The sequence below is a fragment of the Naegleria lovaniensis genome, assembly GCF_003324165.1.
Source record: "Naegleria lovaniensis strain ATCC 30569 chromosome Unknown tig087, whole genome shotgun sequence".
In the NCBI taxonomy this organism is placed as follows: Eukaryota; Heterolobosea; class Eutetramitea; order Acrasida; family Naegleriidae; genus Naegleria; species Naegleria lovaniensis.
In genome coordinates, this window is record NW_025407910.1 from 1 (window position 1) to 21,270 (window position 21,270).

Consider the following 21,270-nt stretch of genomic DNA (forward strand, 5'->3'; position numbering starts at 1 on the left):
GAAGAATGATTCAAAATAAAATGTAAGGACATGGGGTAAATCTTTTGAAACACCTCCAAATGCATCAATTCTAAATAGTCTTGGGGCCACTTGTTCAATCCAATTTCATCTTTCAATTCGTAGAATCTTCTCTTAACGGTTGAGAGAGAACATCCGAGAATTTGAGAAGCCTTTTGTTGAGTCAGATGGAGCACTTGGAGCATTTCGTGTTTGGTGATGGAAGAAACAGCTCTTCGTTGAGCTCGTTGTTGTTTGAGATGAGAAGAGCAGGTGGTTGAGTGATTGATATGGAAAGTAGGGACATTGGGTTCATGATGATTTTGAATGGATGAAGTTGTTGTGGTTGCTGTAGGTGTGGTGGATCCACCCTCCCACAATCCAAAACCATACACGTACTGAGTATTGGGCGTAAGATTGCTGGCACCATTATTGTTGGATGATGACTTGTTGTTGGAATTACCATTCTTATTGGCCTCGGCTGCCAGCAAATGTTTGTATTGATACTTTCTCTTAATGACCTTCTTTTTGGAAGAGGAAGACTTCTTTGCAATTTTAGAGGGTGGAAGATGGTGAGTGTTGCTGGTGGTTGTGGTTGCAGCTTGTTGGATGTCGTTCCCCAATGATGGACTTGTTGATTCTGCTCTTGCGGATGAGGAGGCTGATCGATGGAGAGTTGGATTGTATTCTTGGGTCCTGTTCAACTCAGCTGAATTATAGGGATGATATCTCTTTCCATCATCAAGCACCTCCTGAGGATGAATCGATACCTGTTGTTGTTGTTGGCATTTAGGATAATTCAATGTTCCGTTGTTGCTCATCCGTATTCTGTCATCATGATGACTTTCATAACCTGAACTTGGATACATGACACTTGTTGAGTAGAAGGAATGATGCTCGGTACAACCCGATGGAGATGAATACTCATTGTATGGCTGTGAGGAAAACTCCTCTCGTATGGGTATCTTGTATGGACGAGCTCCATGGATCAATGGTTGTTCTTGTTGGTATTCTTGCAGGACCTCTCTTCTATGACTCGAGAGATTTACATTCTGGGAAGATGCACCGAATCGAGTCAAAGATGCATACATGTTGGGTCGAGGTGAGGAATAATGGTGGAATTTGTTGCTTGGATTGCTGTTCTCTTGATTGGTAATTGGAATGACAGAGGAGGTTGTGTTCGTCATCAAGAGAACTATGGTAATGAATGATCACGAAGAAGTATTGAATCAAAGAATCGTTTAGTAGGTGGTTCTATTAGTAATGGCGCTTTGTATGAAAGGTTCGTCTCTGTGAGTAGTTGTTGAGTTTGAAAGTCAATCAACAACCGTGAAGGAGATGGCGTTGTTTTTGTTTTTGTTGAGATGCAATTTGTGGTGGTGTCTAGAGGGTGAAAGTAATGTTCTGAACAGAGATGTCTTGTGTGGTTGTGAGTGCAGGAGTTGTTGTCCTTTTCAAGAATGCATGTCCGTTTGCATATGTGCTTGTCGTTTAAGGATGGCATTTGACAGCTTCTGACACCTGCGTAATGTCAGCGTAGCGAAAATGGCGTTGTGATTGCGGCCTAATAACTGGCGTTCCCAACTACCACTTCGCTGGTGTAACATTCCTTTATTTGGTTCATTCGGGCTACGTCTCAGTGTTTTTGTTACATTAGCTTTTTGTTGTTCGCCCAGCAAAAGCTGCTTTGTCTTTGTTGAAGGACAAAGGCTTCTGCTGGAGCTATAATGAATAATAAAACGACTTGAGGTATGTTGTTGTGATTAGAAAAATACGGTGTAATTGTGGTCGGAAGAAATAAATAGGTGAACAATTTTAAACGTGTTCCAATTTTTGGACGAACTTTTTTTGTGATGAAAAATGCTTGACATTTTATTGCATGTCTTGAGACGAAGCCACCACCTGGCTCAGCTGGGAATACGAAACGAGGTTTTTTGTTTTCTTTGCAAATACGTAAAAAGGAGGTGACAACAACTGATAATTTCCAACAATCACAGCAATTTGTTTTTGATAAAGCTTGGTGCTGGTTGTTGATGAAAATTGTCCAATTAATTTAAATTTGAATGGATCCGTCTGATTTGGTGCCACAAATATTTTAAATGAGTTAATTGGTTCAGAATGTCGAGATGCATTTTCATTGTTCTCATTGAAATTGCGAACCTCTACGGTTGCATTGCTCAAAGAAATATGATTAGTCTTAATTTCAAATTCTACGGGCTTTTTAAGCAAAAATGCCGCAATATGATTTTGAGCATGAATTAATGAGTCGTGTGTTTGAATAATGGTAAAACTGATGTCGTCGGTTAATGTAAGTCGTTCTGTTAAGTTTGGCAAAACTTCACTTGTTTCAATATGGAAAACAGGAAGTGAAATGTTGTAGTAATTGGAAATGCTTGTCTCCATGAAATCGGTGGCAAATCCGGCCCTATAGTCATGTCTTGACTGATGGTATGATTGACGGATGGAGTTGACACGATGTTGTAAACATCGCAATTGTAAGTCTTTCGCACAAATTAAATCTTGATCTGTAAAACTATAAGAAATGGATGTCACGCTTTCTCTAGCTTGCTTTCTTTCATTATTAAAGTCAACAAATTGTTTTTCAGTCATTCTCATCAAAATTTGTTGGTTAATTTGACTAGGGGCATCACAATATTTCCTCTTTCTATCGTTATTGTATGAAAGATATACACATTCTTTTTTCACTAATTTGATTTTCATGTTTGAGTAACTTCTATGATAGTCCAATACTGTGGTTCTTTTTGAATAATCACGTGACTCTCCGAAAAATCCTTCAAGAGAACGTGTTCCCAATAAAGACAAATCAAAAACTGCATCTTGTGGAATAATTCTGATCAATTTCTGAATTGTTTTGATGTTATGGATAATGATGTTTTTTGTGAGGGTTCCGGATAATGTAAAATTATTATTCTTATTGGAAATAATGACGTCTTGGAAAACGGTATCCCACTCATTCAAATAGTCCAAATTTTCCTTAAGAACTTGCAACACTTCGTGCAAATTGTGTGAAGATGTTCCATCATGATTTTTGTCATCGTAAACATGAAATAAATCATGTATCGCTTTTAAGTACTTATAGAATCCTAAATATCGATAGTTGGTTCTCTCGTTCAATAATCGTAATTTTTCAAGTAACTGTAAATTGCATACATCACGTAATACATCCTCAGATTGATCATCATATTTGATAAACGAGCTCCGTTTAACTATTTTACACCACTCTAAAGGTTGTTGTCTATATATTTCATCGAGTGTGTTCAATTCAAATCGTTGTAAAATAGAACAAGAAATTTTGGTGACAGCTATGTCTTGATTGCTAAAATTTGCCACACACACTTTACCAATGTTAGTATGAAGGGTTTCACTCAACAACGTAACACTTAATTCGTTGTCATTGCTGCTATGATAGAAAGAAATGCCTCCAGAGTTAAAATTCCGTGGTTCTTTTTCTTTCCATTCAAATGAAATTGTGTCTTTGTCATTCACTATGAAGGAAAGTGGTATGTTGGTCGCTTGTGTTCTTTGAATAACAATTTTCATCAAATGGCAACCGTTTCCGTTGTCGTTGGAAGAAATACAAGCAGAGGAATGGCGTGCAATTTGAAGGTTTGGAGCACCTACTTTAGTGGCAACCGGATATAATTTTGGTCTCCCATTAATTGCATTCCTCATGTTTTTGCAATGGTGACTGTAGCAAAAATGATGTAGTTCATTTGGGCTCGATGTGAAATATTTGTAATTAGCAGACCCTGCATCTGACACAGTACAGACGATGTTTCGAGTATATGTGTCACGAAATTCAGAAATCGTGTCTCTAATGGTTTGTTCAGTTTCAGTAGTGCATACTTTGAAGTTTCCAGGAATTCGAACTTCACCGTTAATACTGCAATATAAAGTTTGAACAATTTTTTCAGCTAAAAAACCCTTGGGTGGAAAATTCGGACTCTGAGCTAGTGCAGTACAATCACTAATCTTCAATGGACCTTCATTGGCACCGTATACAAGCCCAAGCTTGGTATTGATTCCTAAATGCGGTGTTACATCTACTGCATCAATTTGAACAAGACCAAAATTTTGATTTTCAATAACCTTCATTTTTTCTACTAGCTTATCAAAGTCATCTTTGTCTAGTTTAGTATTCCCTTCTCCATATGATGCGGTGTGAAAATGATGGTCGAGTGTGGATGAACAAGGTAGGACTAAGTTACATCTTTCAGAAGAGGGTTCAAATTCTTGTCCTCGTTTCAACCCTCTCGCCAATGCTTCATACGCATTGTATCCCATGATAACCAATAAATCTTGAGCAAAACAAAGAACAGATGGGCTCCATCTATGGCCTCTACTGTCTTTGCAAATTAATTGTGAAAAAGCATCACGAAGATATGTGAAAAAGAAAGTTCGAGGTACTAATTTGCGACTACCTAACACCTGAAAAAACAATTTTTTCAATTCTTGAATATCCTCATCAAATATATCACATTCCGAATAATAACTATCATCATCGTTATTTTGTGATTTAAAATCAGCATGGTCTACAAAATTATGAGAGATGGTGTCGGACTTGGTATTTACAATTGATGAGTGTGTTGGAATAAATTTGTTGTTAATTAGTTGTTGCAGCATGTAATACGGTGCTGTTTGTTCTTTTGTTGAATATGACAACGTGATGTAGTCTTCAGCAAAACCATGATCCAGGATTTTATGTAATTCAATAACGCCGACATTTTTTTCTGGTTCGAGTAATTTCATGATGGTTGAACTAGAATAACGTTGTGACGTTGTTGAGGTTTGAGGTGGGTCTTCGCAAGCTGTACTTGTTTTGGAGTGTTTACGTTTTTGACGAATTCGCATCAGCTCGTCATGACACTCTTTCAATTTCAAATAGCCTTGAAAATGTAGTTTGTTGATCCATTCTGATGTTAACTCTTGATTTTGTCTTTGATTTTGAAATTTTGGGTCAGAGTAAATGTTATAGATAGCACTATCCTCGTCCGGGTCAATGCAATCAGTAACATATTGTGCAATCTTTGTTGAATTGTCAACCTGGAATTTGCAACAGTATAGAACAAATGGGACTCGTTTGTTGTGTGTGATGAGGTATGAGAAATATAGTTCGAGATGGCGATGGATGGTATTAAAATCCTTGCGATGAAATCCACATTGATCAATAATATCTTCTATTAAATGTTCGACATTAATATATTGATGGACTGCGAATAGCATTGTTTTGATGGCAACATGATATTCCGGTCTCAACAGACCGACAAAGGCGTTTCGTTCATGTTTTAACATTTTTATTGAAAAAACCTCCAGCAAACACCAGAACAAAACTTCGACAGCCTGCTCGACCTTTTTTAAAATGGTTAGGATTCTAAAAAATAAAGTGCTTTCCAAATGCTATTGTAACACTATTTCTGGGAGTTGGGAACGCCAGATTTTAACGAAACCAATTTTGTACAGGTCTTTAGAATTTCTCAATTAATTATTGAGTACTTGTTATACGTTCAAAATTATTTATCCACCAAAAAGTAAGTGATTGTGTTGAGAGTTGGTCAATGTAACGCTTGTACAAGAAAAGAAATAGAAGCGAATGTGAAAACAATCATCCAAGATTTTGAGGAGGCTAAACTGAGCTTAGTGAAAAAGTCGGAGGAAGTAGCATATTTAAAGAAAGAACTGAAACGAAAAAAGAAAGCGCTTTATGCTTATGAATGTGTGTTCGGAACCAATCCGGAAAAAGCCAGAATTTTATTGATGTCACAAAGCAATCCAAGTCAACCCTTACCTCAAACACAACCTCAACAATCGAGTTCTCGGTCTGAAAGAGAAGAAACTTTTGGTGAACTACGGGGTGATATTAAACGTATGCAAGAAGCGTTATTCTCACAACTAGAAAACACAATAGAGAAAAAACAAAGTCAGCTTGAAAAAGAAAATCAAAAGAAGGTAAGTGCTGAACGGTTAGAAATAATCGATCACTTTATTGGTTTCAGTTGGACTATTTTCAAAACGAGTTTGAAAAATTTACAGAAAGCTTTAAAAAGCAACAAGAAAATTTATACTCTACCATAGCAAAGTCCGTGACTAAGTTTACAGAAAGTGACACCTCCCAAAATGCTGATTCAGCGAGTAGAGATGAATTTCTTCAACTGTCTACTCATATTCAAAACCTTATTCAACAAAACAATCAACAAATGCTCACCTCTTTCGAAAGAAAACTGAACGATCTCTCTGCATCTACCAAGCAAGTGAAGAAAGCTGAAAATGATCTTGAAGTTGTGGAACTAAAGAAAAAGTTGGACACGGTGATGAACGTATTGCAAGCCAAGCAAATGGAACAAGTAAAACCGGTAGAGGTTGTGGTAAACAAAATGAGTCGAGTGGAATCGACCCCAGCACAAGAAGAAACAATCGTTGTTAAGGCCAAGCCAAAACATGAAATTGTGAAAAAAGAGGAGCCCGTCGTTGTTGCAGTTCAAAGAAAGGAAGAGCCTCCCAAGAAAGAAAAAGTAGATTTTAAACCAAAAGAGCCAAAGAAAGAGCCAATGAAGGAACCAGTCAAAGCCCAACCTATGGAAGTTTCAAAACCAAAGGATGAACAAAAAGACCCTCCTAAATCAAGTGTAAGATCGACATCTCCACCAACGAAAAATGCAACGATAGTGGAGAGCAGTTCAAGATCTTCTGTCGTCATTGAACAACCTAAAGCGGTGAATGCTCAACCCGTTTCAGTTCCAAAGCCACTAGAAGATCCAAAACCACAACCACCCATATCACATCCATCAGAAGACGAAAACGATCATGATCAAAGTTACACAACAACAACAACAAGTGAGACATCAGAGACAACCAATACCACGGCAACGAGCATTGATGTTAGCACCCTAGGTCTTAAAGAGAGAATTTACAGAGATATTGAGCTTGGGAAAGTATTTGAAGAATTTGATGACAACATTGCATATCAACATGAAGAGGACAAACCCTGGCTTACTTCCAAATTTAAACAAAATCCAATCTTTAGAGATTTACAAAAAACAGAAACACAAACGCTGGTTGATCACGAATTACATGTCAGAGGAATTGATTCCGATCAAAAAGGCATGTCTGAATCAGAATATGCTCGTGGTTTAAAGTCACTCCAAAAAGAACGTGATTCTGTAGTTAAAAACAATCCCGATCATTTGGTAATTATGAATGCTTTGAGAGAAAAAGTCGACAATATTGTGGCTGAATCAAGCAAGAGTATTCATCCTCAAGTGGCTTTCAGTCAACACATTGATGACATTATCAACAAGATACAAAAGATGAATACTTTTGATGAAGAGAAGAGAAAACTTCCATTAGAAACTCCAAAGACACCTCAATCACCATTCCCAGTAGTAGGAGTCAAAGACGATTCTGAGGACGACGAAAAGGACACACCCACTGTTAAAATACCTCAAAAACGTAATACTGATATTCACAAGTCAGAGAATGTTGTAAAAACAATGGCGGGTGCCTTAATGCAGGAAGCTCTCAAAAAGAAGAAGGAAATGGATGAAAAGAAGGAAAAACCAGTCACTGCGCTCGATGCATCCAATAGTAAACAGAACCAAATTGAAGAACAGAAAGAGCGGAGAGTGGACCAACAAACTACTCTCAAATCGATGGATTTCACAAAGAACGTTAGTGATGACGAGCAAGAGGAAGCTAAGAGTGTGAACAATACAAAAATTATTGAAGCTGAATTTGAGGATGAACTCATTGAGGATGATCATGAGATCATTGGCTCGACGGTGTATGAGGAAGTAGGACATGGAGATGAAGATGACTCCCAATACACGTATGAATATGAAACTGCAACGGAACAAGATCCAAATGAAACCAAGCGAGGGGATGTTACAGTTCAGGAGGAGGAAATGGATGAATCTTTTGTAAAATCTTTGAAGAATAAGGATACCATTCAGACCTTCTCAGCTGTCGACGAAGATTCTGATATTTCTGAAGCACGTGTTGGCGGCAATCAGCAGCCATTTAAGAGCGCACCCAACCTACAGAAAGCTAGTACCCACTTGGAACCAGAAGAAGAGAGCACAGTTACGAAAGTGGTAAGCAAAGTTTCAAAGCTGAAAGCTCACTCCAGTGATGAAGACGACAGCGATGATGACGACTTACCATTCACAAAAGGAAGTTCATCTCTGACCAACGCTGCTCTTGGCAACAAGTTTAAAAGTTTGAACAACATGTGGGAAGACATGAACAAGAAGAAGAATGTATCGGTGGATGACAGTTTGGATTTACCTGGGTCTGACGACTTTGATATTTCGTCATTCAAGCAACAGGTTCCTACTTCCAAAAACACTGCACGTGCTGGCGCCTCAATGCTTTCGTCAGATGTTTCTGGTTTTATTAAAACGCTTAAAGAGGAGGAGGACGATTTAGACACCGAAGAGCTGTAGCTCGTACGAATAAAAAAAGCATATTGCAGAATTTGCACAAATATTTACTTTTTCCTTTTCAAGTTGAGCTGCACCCACCCATAAAATACGTTCCAAAATTGAAAATACATTCAAAAGAAATGAAATCTCTTCCCTTCATCGTAAAATCGATCTTGATATTTGTGTTTGTGATCATTCTTGCTTCGATTTTCTCTACTGTTTCGTGCCAACGTGCAATGAAGCAGGAAGAGTTGATTAAGCAAGTCAAGCAAGAAGGAAAAGAATTGCCAACTAAACCAAATCTACCTCGTCATATTATGGATTGTCCATTAAACCTGGAACACTTTCCTGAATACAAAAAATGTTACAACACTCCCCTACACTTTTAAAATTTGTGTTGTTGTAAAATCAAGAAATAAATAAGATTTTGTGCCATGGATTTGAATGTTACCATTTTCTCAAACTTCCATTCATGTTACACTGAAACCTATCGCTAATCAACAATTTTATAGCTCTCATGTATATTTGGTGTTCCTACTCGGAATTCTAGAGGCCCATTATACATTAAGAGCCGATCCGCATCGTTATCCCAATTGAATAAAGCCGGTCCACAATTGTCTCCAAAAGCGTTGAGTTCGATAATTTTCACTAGTCTCTGCTCTAAATTCAAAACAACAAAATCCACACAACAATCATCCAATGGAAGAATTTTCGAAAATTGATTGTCAAACCTCTCAACAATAATATCCTTAATTTTTTTCCATTCATCCATTGTAACTTGAGGAAAATAAGATGTACTAAAATACTGAGACATTGTAGTTATTTTTCGGTTCCTCACAAATGTTCGCACCTCCCTCCATATTGGTAAATCAGTCCATTCTCTAACCACAATTTGTATCGGCATTTCATCTGGAATGTGGCCACTTTCGGAAATGCTTTGCAACATGATTGATAAATCAACATGAGATCTATAACTTGTGCTCATTAAATTAATGAATTCCTTTCCAGAAGTTACTTTCATACATTTTTGAGCACATATTTGTGAGATGGCGGATTGATACTTGTTATTCTTGATCTTCAAGTCTCCATTTTCTTGATTTTCCATTTCCAAGTTGTATTTTTCATGAAACTCTAATACCATTTCATGGACCATTCCTTCATAGTTTTTAGCTCTAAATGCAGCGTCTTTAGGAGATCTATGACTGAGTTTCACGAATGCAGAGCCTAAAAACGTATTGCTATGAATAATTCTGTCAATTTTTTCTGATAGTCTATTAAGTGTTTCTTCATCGTCCTCATTGACAGTACTTGATCCAAAAAACCATCGCTCATACTCTTTAACAACAGCTTTCGCCTCATTAAAGGTCAAAGATAGAAATTTTGTTTTAAAAGTATGATCACCTAGCTGGGTCATCCAGTTTTTACAATCTGTCAATTCTATATAGATGGATAAACTATCTGTAACAAATTGTTTTTTGTCTATCGTCACAAACCAATTATCATTATTGCTTGACTGTTGAGAATAATCTTGTGCCAGGTATGGGAATGGAATCATTATCTTCAACAATGTAAAAGTTGCGTCTCTCAGTGGATAAAAATAAGAAAATAATAAATACATTATAAAAGGAAGGAACCAGTCCAACTCTAATAGCTTGGCTTTGATTGAGCATAGATCAATTAGTCTAAATTCAGAAAATATGGAAACAAAAAGGAGTATGAAATCTGTCAATAACCTGAGCTGGTCAAGGGAAGGATTAAAATAAATGTCCAAAAATTCTTCCATGACCTGATGAATCCAAAATTGTTGTTCATGGTCATGCTTTTCTCCGGTAATTTCACACAAATGAATAAATGGTGAATTAGAGCGTGGTTTTGTGGTGATGTGCTGAATAAAACACATAACCGTGATGTTTTTCTCGTGTTCGTCTGAAAGTGAATTAATATCTCTCCAAACTTTGAGTACATCCCCAAGATCTGACATATTATCTATAGATGTGTTTTGGTAACATTGAAACTCTCCAAGCCTGTATTTAATTGGATACTTCGGAGATGGTGTCTGAGTTTCTTCTAACGTTGATGATTGATCCAATGTGTCCTCTTCCTTGCCAAGAGACAATTCTGGAAGAAAATCGAATAAATCTCCTGTTTTTCCACTAGAATTGCTATTGGCAACTTGTTGAAATTGGGAAGCATCAAGACTCCTTAATTCTTGGATCATTTCTTTCCATCCAGGTCTGAAAGAATACTCTCCATCTCCATCCGAGAAGTGTAATTTCATAAAATCCTTCATAAACTTTTCATAAACAATCATTTGATCCAATCCCATATGGGGAGAGATCAGTAACCGAGTCATCCAATGAAAGGCTTGATCGTTCCTGAAAAGAAAATATTTCGTTGAGCGATGATGATGGACGCAGCTAGGATGATGGTACGGGCACATTTTTTCATCATGGAAGCCTTTCCTGCAGGCAAAATAGCAATCCTCTCGAGAGGGCAGTGTAATGGAAAGACGGATCATCAGAAGATCAAGTAGTAGCTCACTCTCGGGTGCATTCTCTGACAGCAGAAATGTCTTGTAACAAACTCCCAGAAAAATAACAACACATGTTACTTCTACTAACCCATCATAGAAGAATCCATGATGAGCATGATGCACGTGTGTGTGATTCAAAAACAAAATCACTCGTGACATTCTCACATTCACATTGGATGTATGGTTGTTTGAATCCATTGTCATCTGGACCACATGTCCACAAGCAACCTTATGGATCCTCCTCCTATTCCATCATCCTTTCAAAAATTAATATTCTCCTATCGGGATTATTATACCTGATCATTTGGATGCCAATACTTTCATTATATCTTCACAGACATCAAGATACAGAAAATTATCATTTTCGAAGGTCCGTCGGCAATGATTCATGGTGGAGTAGCGGCAGTAGTAGTAACAATGTTTTTGCTTTGGTACAGTCAAATGTGGACTGGAACCAAGCAAGTGATAATGGTGGTGGACCTTTCAACAGAACCATGATGATCCATTCATCAACGACTCGTCGAAAAACAACCTCCAAACAACAGCAACAACAACTCTCTCATTTCGCTTGTTACCGTGACAATTTTACAAATTTTGACCTTGTCTTTCATGTCGGAAATAATGAAACTGTCGAAAAAAAAGGACATTTTCACACAATGACTGGCCTCTTTCAATACATCTCATATATCATGTTGGAGGATTCAGACCAATATACATGTCTCAGGTATAACATGACAGTTTTTATTACAAGTGATATTGTAGAAGAACTAAATCATCGAAACACAGTGTGTGGAAATACCATTCCCAGTTTTGATGCTTCAAAAAGTATTGTCAGAGTATTTATGAATATTAGAAGTGAAAATTCTGAGGACAAGAAAGTATTGCAATGTTCAAGTGATAATCCAGTATTTCTCTTTGATTCAGCAAGTATTGCATTTTTAACCTTCTCTCACATGAGTCTCAAGGAAATGATGATTCGACCTGTAACAATCACCAATTCCATAATTACGAGCTCGGTCATTCAACTGTTACATGGTATTGATGAAGCTGGAATTTCAGATACCAAGCTTGTAATTACTCAAACAAAAGCGTCTGAGGTTGGAATTTTAACATTACATAATGTCACCATGCATTCTGGATCCATGTCTATAAGTAATTGTGCTAAAATTCATTTTGAATTTTTTTATTTCCGTGAAGATGTCACACTAGACGTGATACCCATTTTAAAAGTCTCAAACTCTGAGACCTTTTACGTGGCATGGTCCACATTCATATTTGGAGACTATTTTTCTATTCAAATGGAAGCAGTCATTGAGGCAATATTTTTCAGCTGTAAATTTGATTTTATTCATTCACCGAATTCTCCTTTAATTTCTTCATCCGAGTATGGAATGGTGGGAAATTTATTATTTAGGTTTTATTTAATTGGGTGTTCTTTCAACAACAGAAATCATGATCATGGATGGCTCAAGATCATTAGTGCAGGAGTGACAAATATTGAAAATGTCCATGTTGCAAATAATACGTGCAGCAAGGCTGAAGGAATTTTTTATTTTTATTTATGCCAAACCATTTACATATCAGATTCCTTATTCACGAATAATACGGCCAAGCACAGTGGTAGTTTGTTATTCCTAAGCTCTAAAACGTTCCATGTTTTGAATACTAAATTTATTGACAATAACTCTGTAAAAAGTGGTGGAGCAGTGACCGTGCTAGAATGTCACAATTCTGCACAATTAACATTTAAGAGGACGTTATTCATTCGTAACGCGGCAAATAATGGAAATGGAGGAGGCATTGCTATCATTGATACGAAATCATTTGTCATCATTTCAGATGTAATCATGTCACAGAATAGAGCTACTCTTGGAGGTGGTGCTATTTATTGCAACAATGTCACCTACCTCTACATTTCGAAATCTCAATTTGATTACAATGTTGCTCATCACCATGACAATGACGAAAAGTGTATCACAACGTCATTTTTATCAGGTGGAAGCGGAGGAGCCATGTCTTTGTTTCAAACCCCTTTGGAAATGACTGACGTCAAACTGATAGCAAATAAGGCAACTAGGGGTGGAGCACTTTTTGCAACTTCTAAAGCCCTGATGTACGTTACTGAATTTACAAATAATGTGGCATTGGTTGCAGGAGGTGCATGTTTCTTTGTCAAAAATTCCTCACAAGTATATCAATGGGACGTATTCATGCAAAACAATCAGGCCACAGTTTATGGACAAAATACTGCAACTCCCATCTCCACTTTTTCTCAAGAGGTGCTGGAACCAATGGCGAACAATGGGAAACTAGTGTTGTATCCTGGAGCAACATTGGTGTTAAAATTTACGGACATGTACGACCGTAACAATAATTTCATACCGATCATGTATGAATGTCCAATATCCTCCATTTCAGATAGCCGTTTTTATCTTGTGAGCAATAATTCACATTTTGAAAGTAATGTGATTTATTTCACATTAAGGATTGCGAGTCGTGTTGAAATTAATATAGATGAACATCCTGTTGATACTGAAATTTTGATCAGTTTCACAGAATCAGAAACGACTAATATCAGCGTGACCATTGGCCCTTGTCCCATGGATTATATCATTAATGATGGACAGTGTGAAATGGGGTTTCCACTTTCCAAAGTCATTCCTGGAATAGTTGTTGGCTCCATTCTACTCTTATTGGTTGGAATTATATTAGGTTCATGTATGTGCTCTGCATGTGCTTTCAGTGTTTGGAGAATTTTTAAAAACGCCAGAAGCTTGTACGTGAGACAACAGTCAGAAAGGGAAATTGAAGAAAAATTACTCAATTACGATGTTTCATTCTCTCATTATGGATCTCTAAATTCTGATACATCTTCTACCATTGAAAAGAATACTCATTATGTCATTCCTGTGACTGAGTTGAAAATTGAAAAGAAAATTGGAGAAGGAGCAAGTGGAAGGTTTGTAATTGAATGTTGTTTGAGAAACAGATGAATTCCAAAACTATTCTACAAAATTAGTGTGTACAAAGCAAAATATAACATGATGGATGTTGCAGTGAAAACGATCATTAGGAAAGATGATACTCATCAAGATTTTGAAAAAGAAGTAATGCTACTGGTTAAGCTTAGACATCCAAACATTATTTGTTTTTATGGAATTTGTATTTCAGAAAGCCAACTCTGTATTGTGGTCGAGTTAGGTCAAAATGGAAGTTTAGAACAAATGATAAAAGATATACGAAAAGGAAAAATTAAGAAGAAGTTTAGGGACAAACTCAAAATATTGATTGGTGTTGCAAATGGAATGAAATATTTGCACGGACTGCAACCTCACTATTTAATCCATAGAGATTTGAAACCTGCTAATATTATTTTAGATCAATCCTACACACCAAAGGTATGTCTACAAAAATGTTGATCATGAAACATGTCATATTGATCGATCAATATTTGTATTTAAGGTTTGTGACTTTGGGTAAGTGTCTATTTTCATTATCAAGACTTGTTGTACATTGACCATTATAATGAATACTAAAGATTGAGTCGTGTTGTATCCATGAATACACAAACAAATTCCTTGACAGGAAATGTTGGTACCCTACTCTACATGTAAGTCTTCTTTTTTCATTGAATTCAATCTTTTAATTTTTACACACACTTCATGAAAAGGAGTCCTGTAAGTGTTGAAACTCACCATTAATGAACTGCTATAACAACAATTTCTTTAATAATGATAGGAATTAATCTTGGAAGAAGATTCTGAAACGAACAAGCTTGCACGAGAAAATGCAACAAAAATTGATGTCTACTCCTATGCCATTATCATGTACGAATTATTCTTTGAGGAAACTCCTTACTGGAATGAAGATAGTGAAAAAATTAATTACTTTCATCATTGCAATAGCGATCAAAAGAAAGTGAAAGCATTCAATCTTTTATATCAAGTTGCTAATCATGAAAAACGTCCTCTCATTCCATTCAAAGATCATGAAGAAATGAAACAGTGGTGTGAAAAATTTATGGTCCATGACAACACTTCTAATGAAGACGTGTTCATTGGAGTGGACATGTATGTGAAACTCATGCAACAATGTTGGTCCTCAAATCCCACAGAAAGACCTTCATTCGAGAGAATTATGCACAAGTTGACAGAGATTTATAATTTGGAATTTTAGAAGAAGTGTTTGCGTGCCAATACCTTCAATACCAGCTGTTCAAATATTTGTTAAAAAAAAGATAAAAAAAATTCCTTCTTTTATCATACATTCAATCGGCCATGTCCTCTTCAACGAGCAGTAGTAGTAGCGGCAACAACATGAGTAGCTACTCAAGTGCAGACAATTATTTACACCTCCTTACATCTGTAAATCCAACCGATTTCATCTGCACATCGGAACGTGCTTCTCAAATTGTAAAATTATTTTCGGAACACTATCTACCACTTCCCTTCTCCTCCAATGAAGACAAGTCTGATCTAACAGAAGAAACCACTCTAATCCTGCTTGTTCCATATTTTATTGGTTTGGCAACATTACAAATTAGGCAAGAACGAAGTCCTAATCAACCCTTCGATATGGAAGCACACAAAAGGATTCGGACTATTCAACTGAAACAAGCCAAACAGCAATTTATCCATTTTTTAAATTTAGTGGTACAATATGAACAACTGAATGATGAATATTTATCTTGGGTTCTTCCTTTCACAATGCATGATGATGACGAGGAGGAGTTACAACAAGTCAAGAAAAAACAAGACGAATTTCAAAAATTAATGAGTGACAGAAATCAAATGATACTGAGAATGAAATCAAAAACCTTTCTCGAGAATAATTTATTTTTAAATTGTGAAGCATTATCAGATATGGAAATTTCAAATTTATTGACGGAGCAAACAGATGAAATCACCAATGAACACAAGCATCAAGTTTCTGATAAAATCAAAAAAAGAATGCTTCCTATCAGAGAATACATTCAATTTTGCGTATTGGACACTATTGAACAGCTTTCATCCATCAACAGAGAAGAACAAATGCTAGCGGCTACATCACAGGCCCAACAACAACTTAACAGACCATCACAACAAGTCAATAGCAGTGGTAGTAGTGGAATTTCACACCTTAAAGCAACTTCTATCAATGATATTTTGTCCAATAGGTCACAACTTTCGCAAATGGGGTACAACATGGTACTTTTACCGAATGCCTCAAGTGATAAAGCCCAGAAGCAACACAAGCAAGGAAATAATTATTTACAACGTACTGCCGCTTCAAATTCGGCGTCACAAGGTGTGGCTAGCTCTGCATTCAGCTCATACAATACACAAAGAACAATCCGAGAGAACATGAAGGATAAGGTTTTCGGTAGCTATGTTCCACCTCCAACCATGTCCATTGAAGAATTCGCTAGACAAGAAATGGAAGAGCTACATCAAAGACATGAACGAGAAAAACTGCAAGCTCAACAACAAACCAAAAAGAAGGAAGACGACGAAACAGAAGAGGATGAAGAAGAGCTCAAGAAAAAGAGAGCATGGGATGACTGGAAAGATGATCATGTCAAAGGATCTGGTAATATGAGAGATTAAAATAACTTGTTCTATTCTGTGTGTCAACTTAATTCTCAATCTGACTTTTAGGTTCTGATTGAATAGAATATGGATCGATCCATTGAATTTCACATTTAAGCATTGGTTCGTCACAAACAAAGCACTCACTTGGGAAAGAAAGCTGAACTTCAGAGTCTTGTTGAGGGATGATACTCTCTTGTGCAACTTGCACGCTAGAAGAAACAATTGATAGAGGCTGAAAATGGTCACACGAAAAGTAAATGAGGTTGCTTGAATACGTGGAATCGTGAGTGTAATTGGAAATGAATTTAAATTCATCTCCGGTAATAATTCTGTAAGGACTAGTAAACCCAAATCTACTAGTGATAAACTTGTGAAGAATTGTGTCCTTGTTGTTGACGCCAATGTTTCCACAAAGTGTTATTCCAAGTCTTAGTTTAGGTTGCTGTTGTACTCGGGTAGCAATGTAATTTGTAAAACATTTAAATATGGCAACCAATTGGGTAAGCAAAAATTTGGTTTCCAGGTCAAAATTCTTTTCTAATTGAATCCTTTCGTCAACATCTGAAAGTGAATGCAAAGCAAAGTTAATGACCAAGACATTCAACTGATCGAACAAAATTTGCGACCGTAATCTTGTAGTCCTTCTATCCTCCAGTAACTCATGATTAAACACTTTTAACAGCTCTGCATTGTCCTTCATTTCAAACTCGGCTATGCTGCAGAGAGACGGCAGAGTATTGTTTCGAATCTTTTCTTGTTGAGTTTCACATAGCAGTTTCAGTTGTGTAATGTCAACTTCTTCATTCGAGGACTCCCCAAAATTTCTTAAAGTTTGTTGCAGTGTTTTAAAAACAGAATCATCATATTCAAGCTCAACAACTTTTGTATCTGCAAATCTGCTAAACTTGCTTCTCTTGTAAAAAATACAATTTCCAGCATTGGAGCTATCTAGAATGTGGATACATTTGAATAGCCAATTTTTGAGAGATCTAAATTCCAGTCGTTATATTCCGTGAGTGTGACATTTTGCAGAGACAGCATGTCAATATCTGACTGAATGATTTCTCTATAAATCAATCTCTTTCTATAAATTGAGTATGAAATAAAGTCCAAGTCTGGTAGTGTACGATTTTTTACGCCTCTATAATCCAACGTATAGCTTCCAACAGAAAAAACAAAATCTGGTTTGTAATATGTCAATAAAAGTCTCGTCTTTTGTCTGTAATCCAAGATATTTTCATCCATAGTCGAAATAATTGTTCTGCGTGGTATAGATGTTGGCATTTGAATTACTGGTTTTGTTATAATGTCTTTACAAAAACATTTTCCTGTCTTTAAATAAAATTCGTCATCAAATAGCACTACTCTTAACCGTAGTCTATAATTTAAATCATCACTTGTGGGAACATAGCTTAAACCATTGTACAAGGAAATGCTACTTGTTTCATCTTTTTTGTATGTTTTTGTGGGATCGCTATTTGTTTCTCGGAACCATTCAATGATACAAGTTCCCAAATTTTTAATATACAAGGTCGGAGCCATGTCTACTCCAACGATCGGTGTAGGAAATTCAAAGGATATTTTGATAATGTCTTTCTCTTCCAAGAAGGAAATGGATCGTTGCTGAAACTGTTGTGCAGAATTTGAATTGCCCATGTTGATATCGCAATTTAGTAAAAGAGATAAATTAAAATAGATGATGCGGAAATTGTTGTCAATAACAATATCGGGTTTGCCTCCTTTGAAGTAGGAGTCCAATGTACAAATGACAACTTTGTTGAATTGTTGTTTCAGAAGAGAACACCAGGTGCTACCCAGCGAGAGCAGATTTGCTGTCAATGATGTGATTATTTTTTTCAAAATTTTTATTTGAATTGTTGTTCAATAGTTTTCAAATTCCGTTATCCACCCGCATTGGAATAACATGATGCTATTCGGTCCAATTTAAACATGTTTCAAAGAGCACGTTCTCAAAGAAAATACAACATTGAGTGCAGTCCGTATGATTCTTTAAACTTTAAGCCTCAAATACGTTTATCAACTATTTAATTGGATGGCATGAGTCGTTGCGCTGTCTATCATAAATGTTGAAAACAACCAGTTCGTGGTGGAAAAGATTTTGTTGTAATAATTTTCAAAATTGTTTTTTAATTTGAAGCACAATTTGGATTGTCTAAGAAGACAATGGCTAGGGAAGCATCAGATTATTACTTGTTTTAGATCACTGTACAATATTATTTTCACTCTAGAATGTCATTCGAATGACTGTCAGATATTGTTGTTGTATTCTTGATCTTTGATACAATAATTAAATTATGAATAATGATTCTACGTTTGAAATTATTTGCTGCTATGCGTATTCATAGGTGTAACAGGAAAAGCAATATCTAGTGTTTTTGCTGGAGCGTGAGCAGGTATAGACTTTCGCTTATTCGTACCCGTGTTAGTATGTTGAGCCTTTGAAATACTGGATAAAAATTCTCCAAAGGAAGCCTTTGGTTTTTCTTTCTTGTAAAGAACGGAATCATGATGAACATCAGCTTCGTAGCCATATATTTTAGCTAATGTTTCTTCCTTCTTTTGAAGCTCCGAGAACGAGCGTCCGATGGAAGGTTGATGCGAAGTGGACGAAGAGGACATTTTTTGTTTGATTCAAATATTTATTGTTCATATTTTAAAATTAAAATTATTCATTTACAATTGGCGCAGTTAGAGCCTTTGCTGTTCATGTGATTTGCAAAATATACTTTGTCTTCATCTATGAACACAGCAATGGTCTTCTAAAGTTTCGAATTGATTTCTAACCCAGTTTGTTTGATGATCAAGGCAGATTCGAGTTCGAAATAAATATTATGCGGTAACGTGATGATAAAAATCAGAAGAAAAATGAATCCACAACATTCCCTTCCTCCATTGCCATCCAAGCCAACAACAACCACACAGCAAATCGTGAAGCAACCTCAGCAACAAATAAGACCTATAACTCCTGTTGTGGTGATCCCACAATATAACACAAGCACAACACCCATCACAGACTATTCGGGAGTACTCTTCATTGGAATGGATCGGAGATCATCATGCAGCAGAAATAATCCTATGTTGGTCATGAATGATAATTACGGAAATAATTGCAACAACAACCAGTACTGATCTATCAGCAACCACCTTCAGATTCAATCTATGGAGGAGAATCTAATAATTGTAATACTTCGGGATATATGTATAATGCCAATTCTATTCCACAACAAAATTATGTCACAACCAACAAGGGACCTCAAAACGCTTTCAACAAGAATATTTATATGAATAGCCTGAATAATGGTCAACAGCTTCATGTACCAATAGATCAACATACTGCTCCAAAAAGAAATAGTCCACATCCTTTGGACTCTAACAAGACATCTAATCCGACAACCTCATCCTCTCCCTCTGTTTTGGATCAGTATTCATCTGCAACTAACAACAATTATCAACAATCTCTCACTACAAGCCACAATAATTCACATTACTCTTCCCCAATGTCACAGTCGTCTCACGATACACAACCATTCTTGCAATCAAATATTACAACTAACAACAACTTGCCCACTGGACTTAACTCAACCATTAACAACAACTTTCAGACAGTGGATTTAAGCCAAGGTCACAAATAATATCGCATCTCAAAACAAACCCACAAAACTTCAGTTCCTAGTAGTAAGAAACCTGTTTTACACGGACAACCCAATTAACAAAATTGCTAATGTTGTTGAAGATTTTATTGACAAAATTGTTCCAGGTGACAAAGGTACCAGGGTTGACCTTACTGAGCCAAACCGGTAAAAGGTCTTTCTAACAACATGGAGAGTACAACTGCTTTTTAAAATGTTGTTATTCAAAGCTTATGGAATGCTCGACCATTCAGAGACTTGTTTTTATCTATTGACAAAGACAGTCATTTTCACAAAGATCCCCAATCTTGTGTGTTTTGTGCTTTGAAAACACTGTTTACGTCTTATGAAACGGATGCTCGCTCCGTAATTGAGCCGAACGACGTAAGAACGAGTCTCTCATTTGCTCACAACAAAGACTCTAAATTTCAGTTAAGGCGTATGGATGATGCCTCAGAAGCATTTGTAAGTTTGTTTTACCTTCTTCAAAGTTTTCCAAATAACTTTAAACAGCAAGCCATTTTGGAGGACGTCAACAATTCTCTGAAATATGATCAAATTCAATTTTTGATTTTAATGTGACTGACTTTTATGTGTGTCGTAATTGTAATTCATATTCTGAACCTCACAACTACACTACTAACAATTGGTGCATATCCAGCAGTGAATTCGTCACCAACAAAAGAAGAGATCCTAACATGTCGTTCGAGCAAGCAATTAGATCATCTGTTGAGAGTTTCCATAAAACATGTGAGAATTGCAAAGGCACCTCAGACTCTCAAAAGCACATTTTTCAAACCTTTCCAGCAGTGTGTACAATATCCTTCTCTTGGGAGGCAGATGTTATTTCAGAAGATTCAATTTTGGAATTTATGTCCTACTTCAAAATTAAGAATATTAATTTACATGACATTTTTAGATTGTACTGCAACGGAAATGATATTGAAGTGATTGGAAATGTATCATCTATTATATGCTATTATGGAAGACATTACATTGTAAGTAGTAGGTGATATCGAACTTTTGAAGCATCGAATCTGATAATACTTACGTAGTGCATTGTTTATGACAAGAAAACAAAC

General features: G+C 36.4%; 9 protein-coding genes across 9 annotated transcripts; 4 read left to right on the forward strand and 5 right to left on the reverse strand.

Annotated features, from left to right (window-relative positions):
• Positions 1 to 1,184, reverse strand: C9374_014317 (uncharacterized protein; the record flags this gene model as incomplete). Its single annotated transcript, XM_044690291.1, has 1 exon — positions 1 to 1,184. A coding segment is annotated over one exon (1,184 nt), but the record flags the coding sequence as incomplete, so codon positions are not given.
• Positions 1,185 to 1,869: 685 nt separating this feature from the next.
• On the reverse strand, positions 1,870 to 5,310 carry C9374_014318 (uncharacterized protein; the record flags this gene model as incomplete). Its single annotated transcript, XM_044690293.1, has 1 exon — positions 1,870 to 5,310. The coding sequence occupies one exon, from the start codon at positions 5,308 to 5,310 to the stop codon at positions 1,870 to 1,872; it is 3,441 nt and encodes a 1,146-aa protein (XP_044541551.1).
• Positions 5,311 to 5,377: 67 nt separating this feature from the next.
• Positions 5,378 to 8,456, forward strand: C9374_014319 (uncharacterized protein; the record flags this gene model as incomplete). Its single annotated transcript, XM_044690294.1, has 4 exons — positions 5,378 to 5,380; positions 5,479 to 5,546; positions 5,592 to 5,964; positions 6,012 to 8,456. 4 exons carry the CDS (start codon positions 5,378 to 5,380, stop codon positions 8,454 to 8,456), a joined length of 2,889 nt encoding a protein of 962 aa, XP_044541552.1.
• Positions 8,457 to 8,928: 472 nt separating this feature from the next.
• Positions 8,929 to 10,761, reverse strand: C9374_014320 (uncharacterized protein; the record flags this gene model as incomplete). The annotated part of the gene is made up of 1 exon (XM_044690295.1): positions 8,929 to 10,416. The coding sequence occupies one exon, from the start codon at positions 10,414 to 10,416 to the stop codon at positions 8,929 to 8,931; it is 1,488 nt and encodes a 495-aa protein (XP_044541553.1).
• A 383-nt stretch (positions 10,762 to 11,144) lies between these two features.
• C9374_014321 (uncharacterized protein) lies at positions 11,145 to 15,144 on the forward strand (the record flags this gene model as incomplete). The annotated part of the gene is made up of 6 exons (XM_044690296.1): positions 11,145 to 13,927; positions 13,988 to 14,366; positions 14,431 to 14,444; positions 14,507 to 14,578; positions 14,639 to 14,645; positions 14,707 to 15,144. 6 exons carry the CDS (start codon positions 11,145 to 11,147, stop codon positions 15,142 to 15,144), a joined length of 3,693 nt encoding a protein of 1,230 aa, XP_044541554.1.
• A 101-nt stretch (positions 15,145 to 15,245) lies between these two features.
• Positions 15,246 to 16,553, forward strand: C9374_014322 (uncharacterized protein; the record flags this gene model as incomplete). The annotated part of the gene is made up of 1 exon (XM_044690297.1): positions 15,246 to 16,553. One exon carries the CDS (start codon positions 15,246 to 15,248, stop codon positions 16,551 to 16,553), a length of 1,308 nt encoding a protein of 435 aa, XP_044541555.1.
• A 28-nt stretch (positions 16,554 to 16,581) lies between these two features.
• On the reverse strand, positions 16,582 to 18,194 carry C9374_014323 (uncharacterized protein; the record flags this gene model as incomplete). Its single annotated transcript, XM_044690298.1, has 2 exons — positions 16,582 to 17,527; positions 17,575 to 18,194. The coding sequence occupies 2 exons, from the start codon at positions 18,192 to 18,194 to the stop codon at positions 16,582 to 16,584; spliced, it is 1,566 nt and encodes a 521-aa protein (XP_044541556.1).
• Positions 18,195 to 18,878: 684 nt separating this feature from the next.
• On the reverse strand, positions 18,879 to 19,178 carry C9374_014324 (uncharacterized protein; the record flags this gene model as incomplete). Its single annotated transcript, XM_044690299.1, has 1 exon — positions 18,879 to 19,178. The coding sequence occupies one exon, from the start codon at positions 19,176 to 19,178 to the stop codon at positions 18,879 to 18,881; it is 300 nt and encodes a 99-aa protein (XP_044541557.1).
• A 246-nt stretch (positions 19,179 to 19,424) lies between these two features.
• Positions 19,425 to 20,191, forward strand: C9374_014325 (uncharacterized protein; the record flags this gene model as incomplete). The annotated part of the gene is made up of 2 exons (XM_044690300.1): positions 19,425 to 19,640; positions 19,697 to 20,191. 2 exons carry the CDS (start codon positions 19,425 to 19,427, stop codon positions 20,189 to 20,191), a joined length of 711 nt encoding a protein of 236 aa, XP_044541558.1.
• Between the last annotated feature and the right edge of the window lie 1,079 nt (positions 20,192 to 21,270).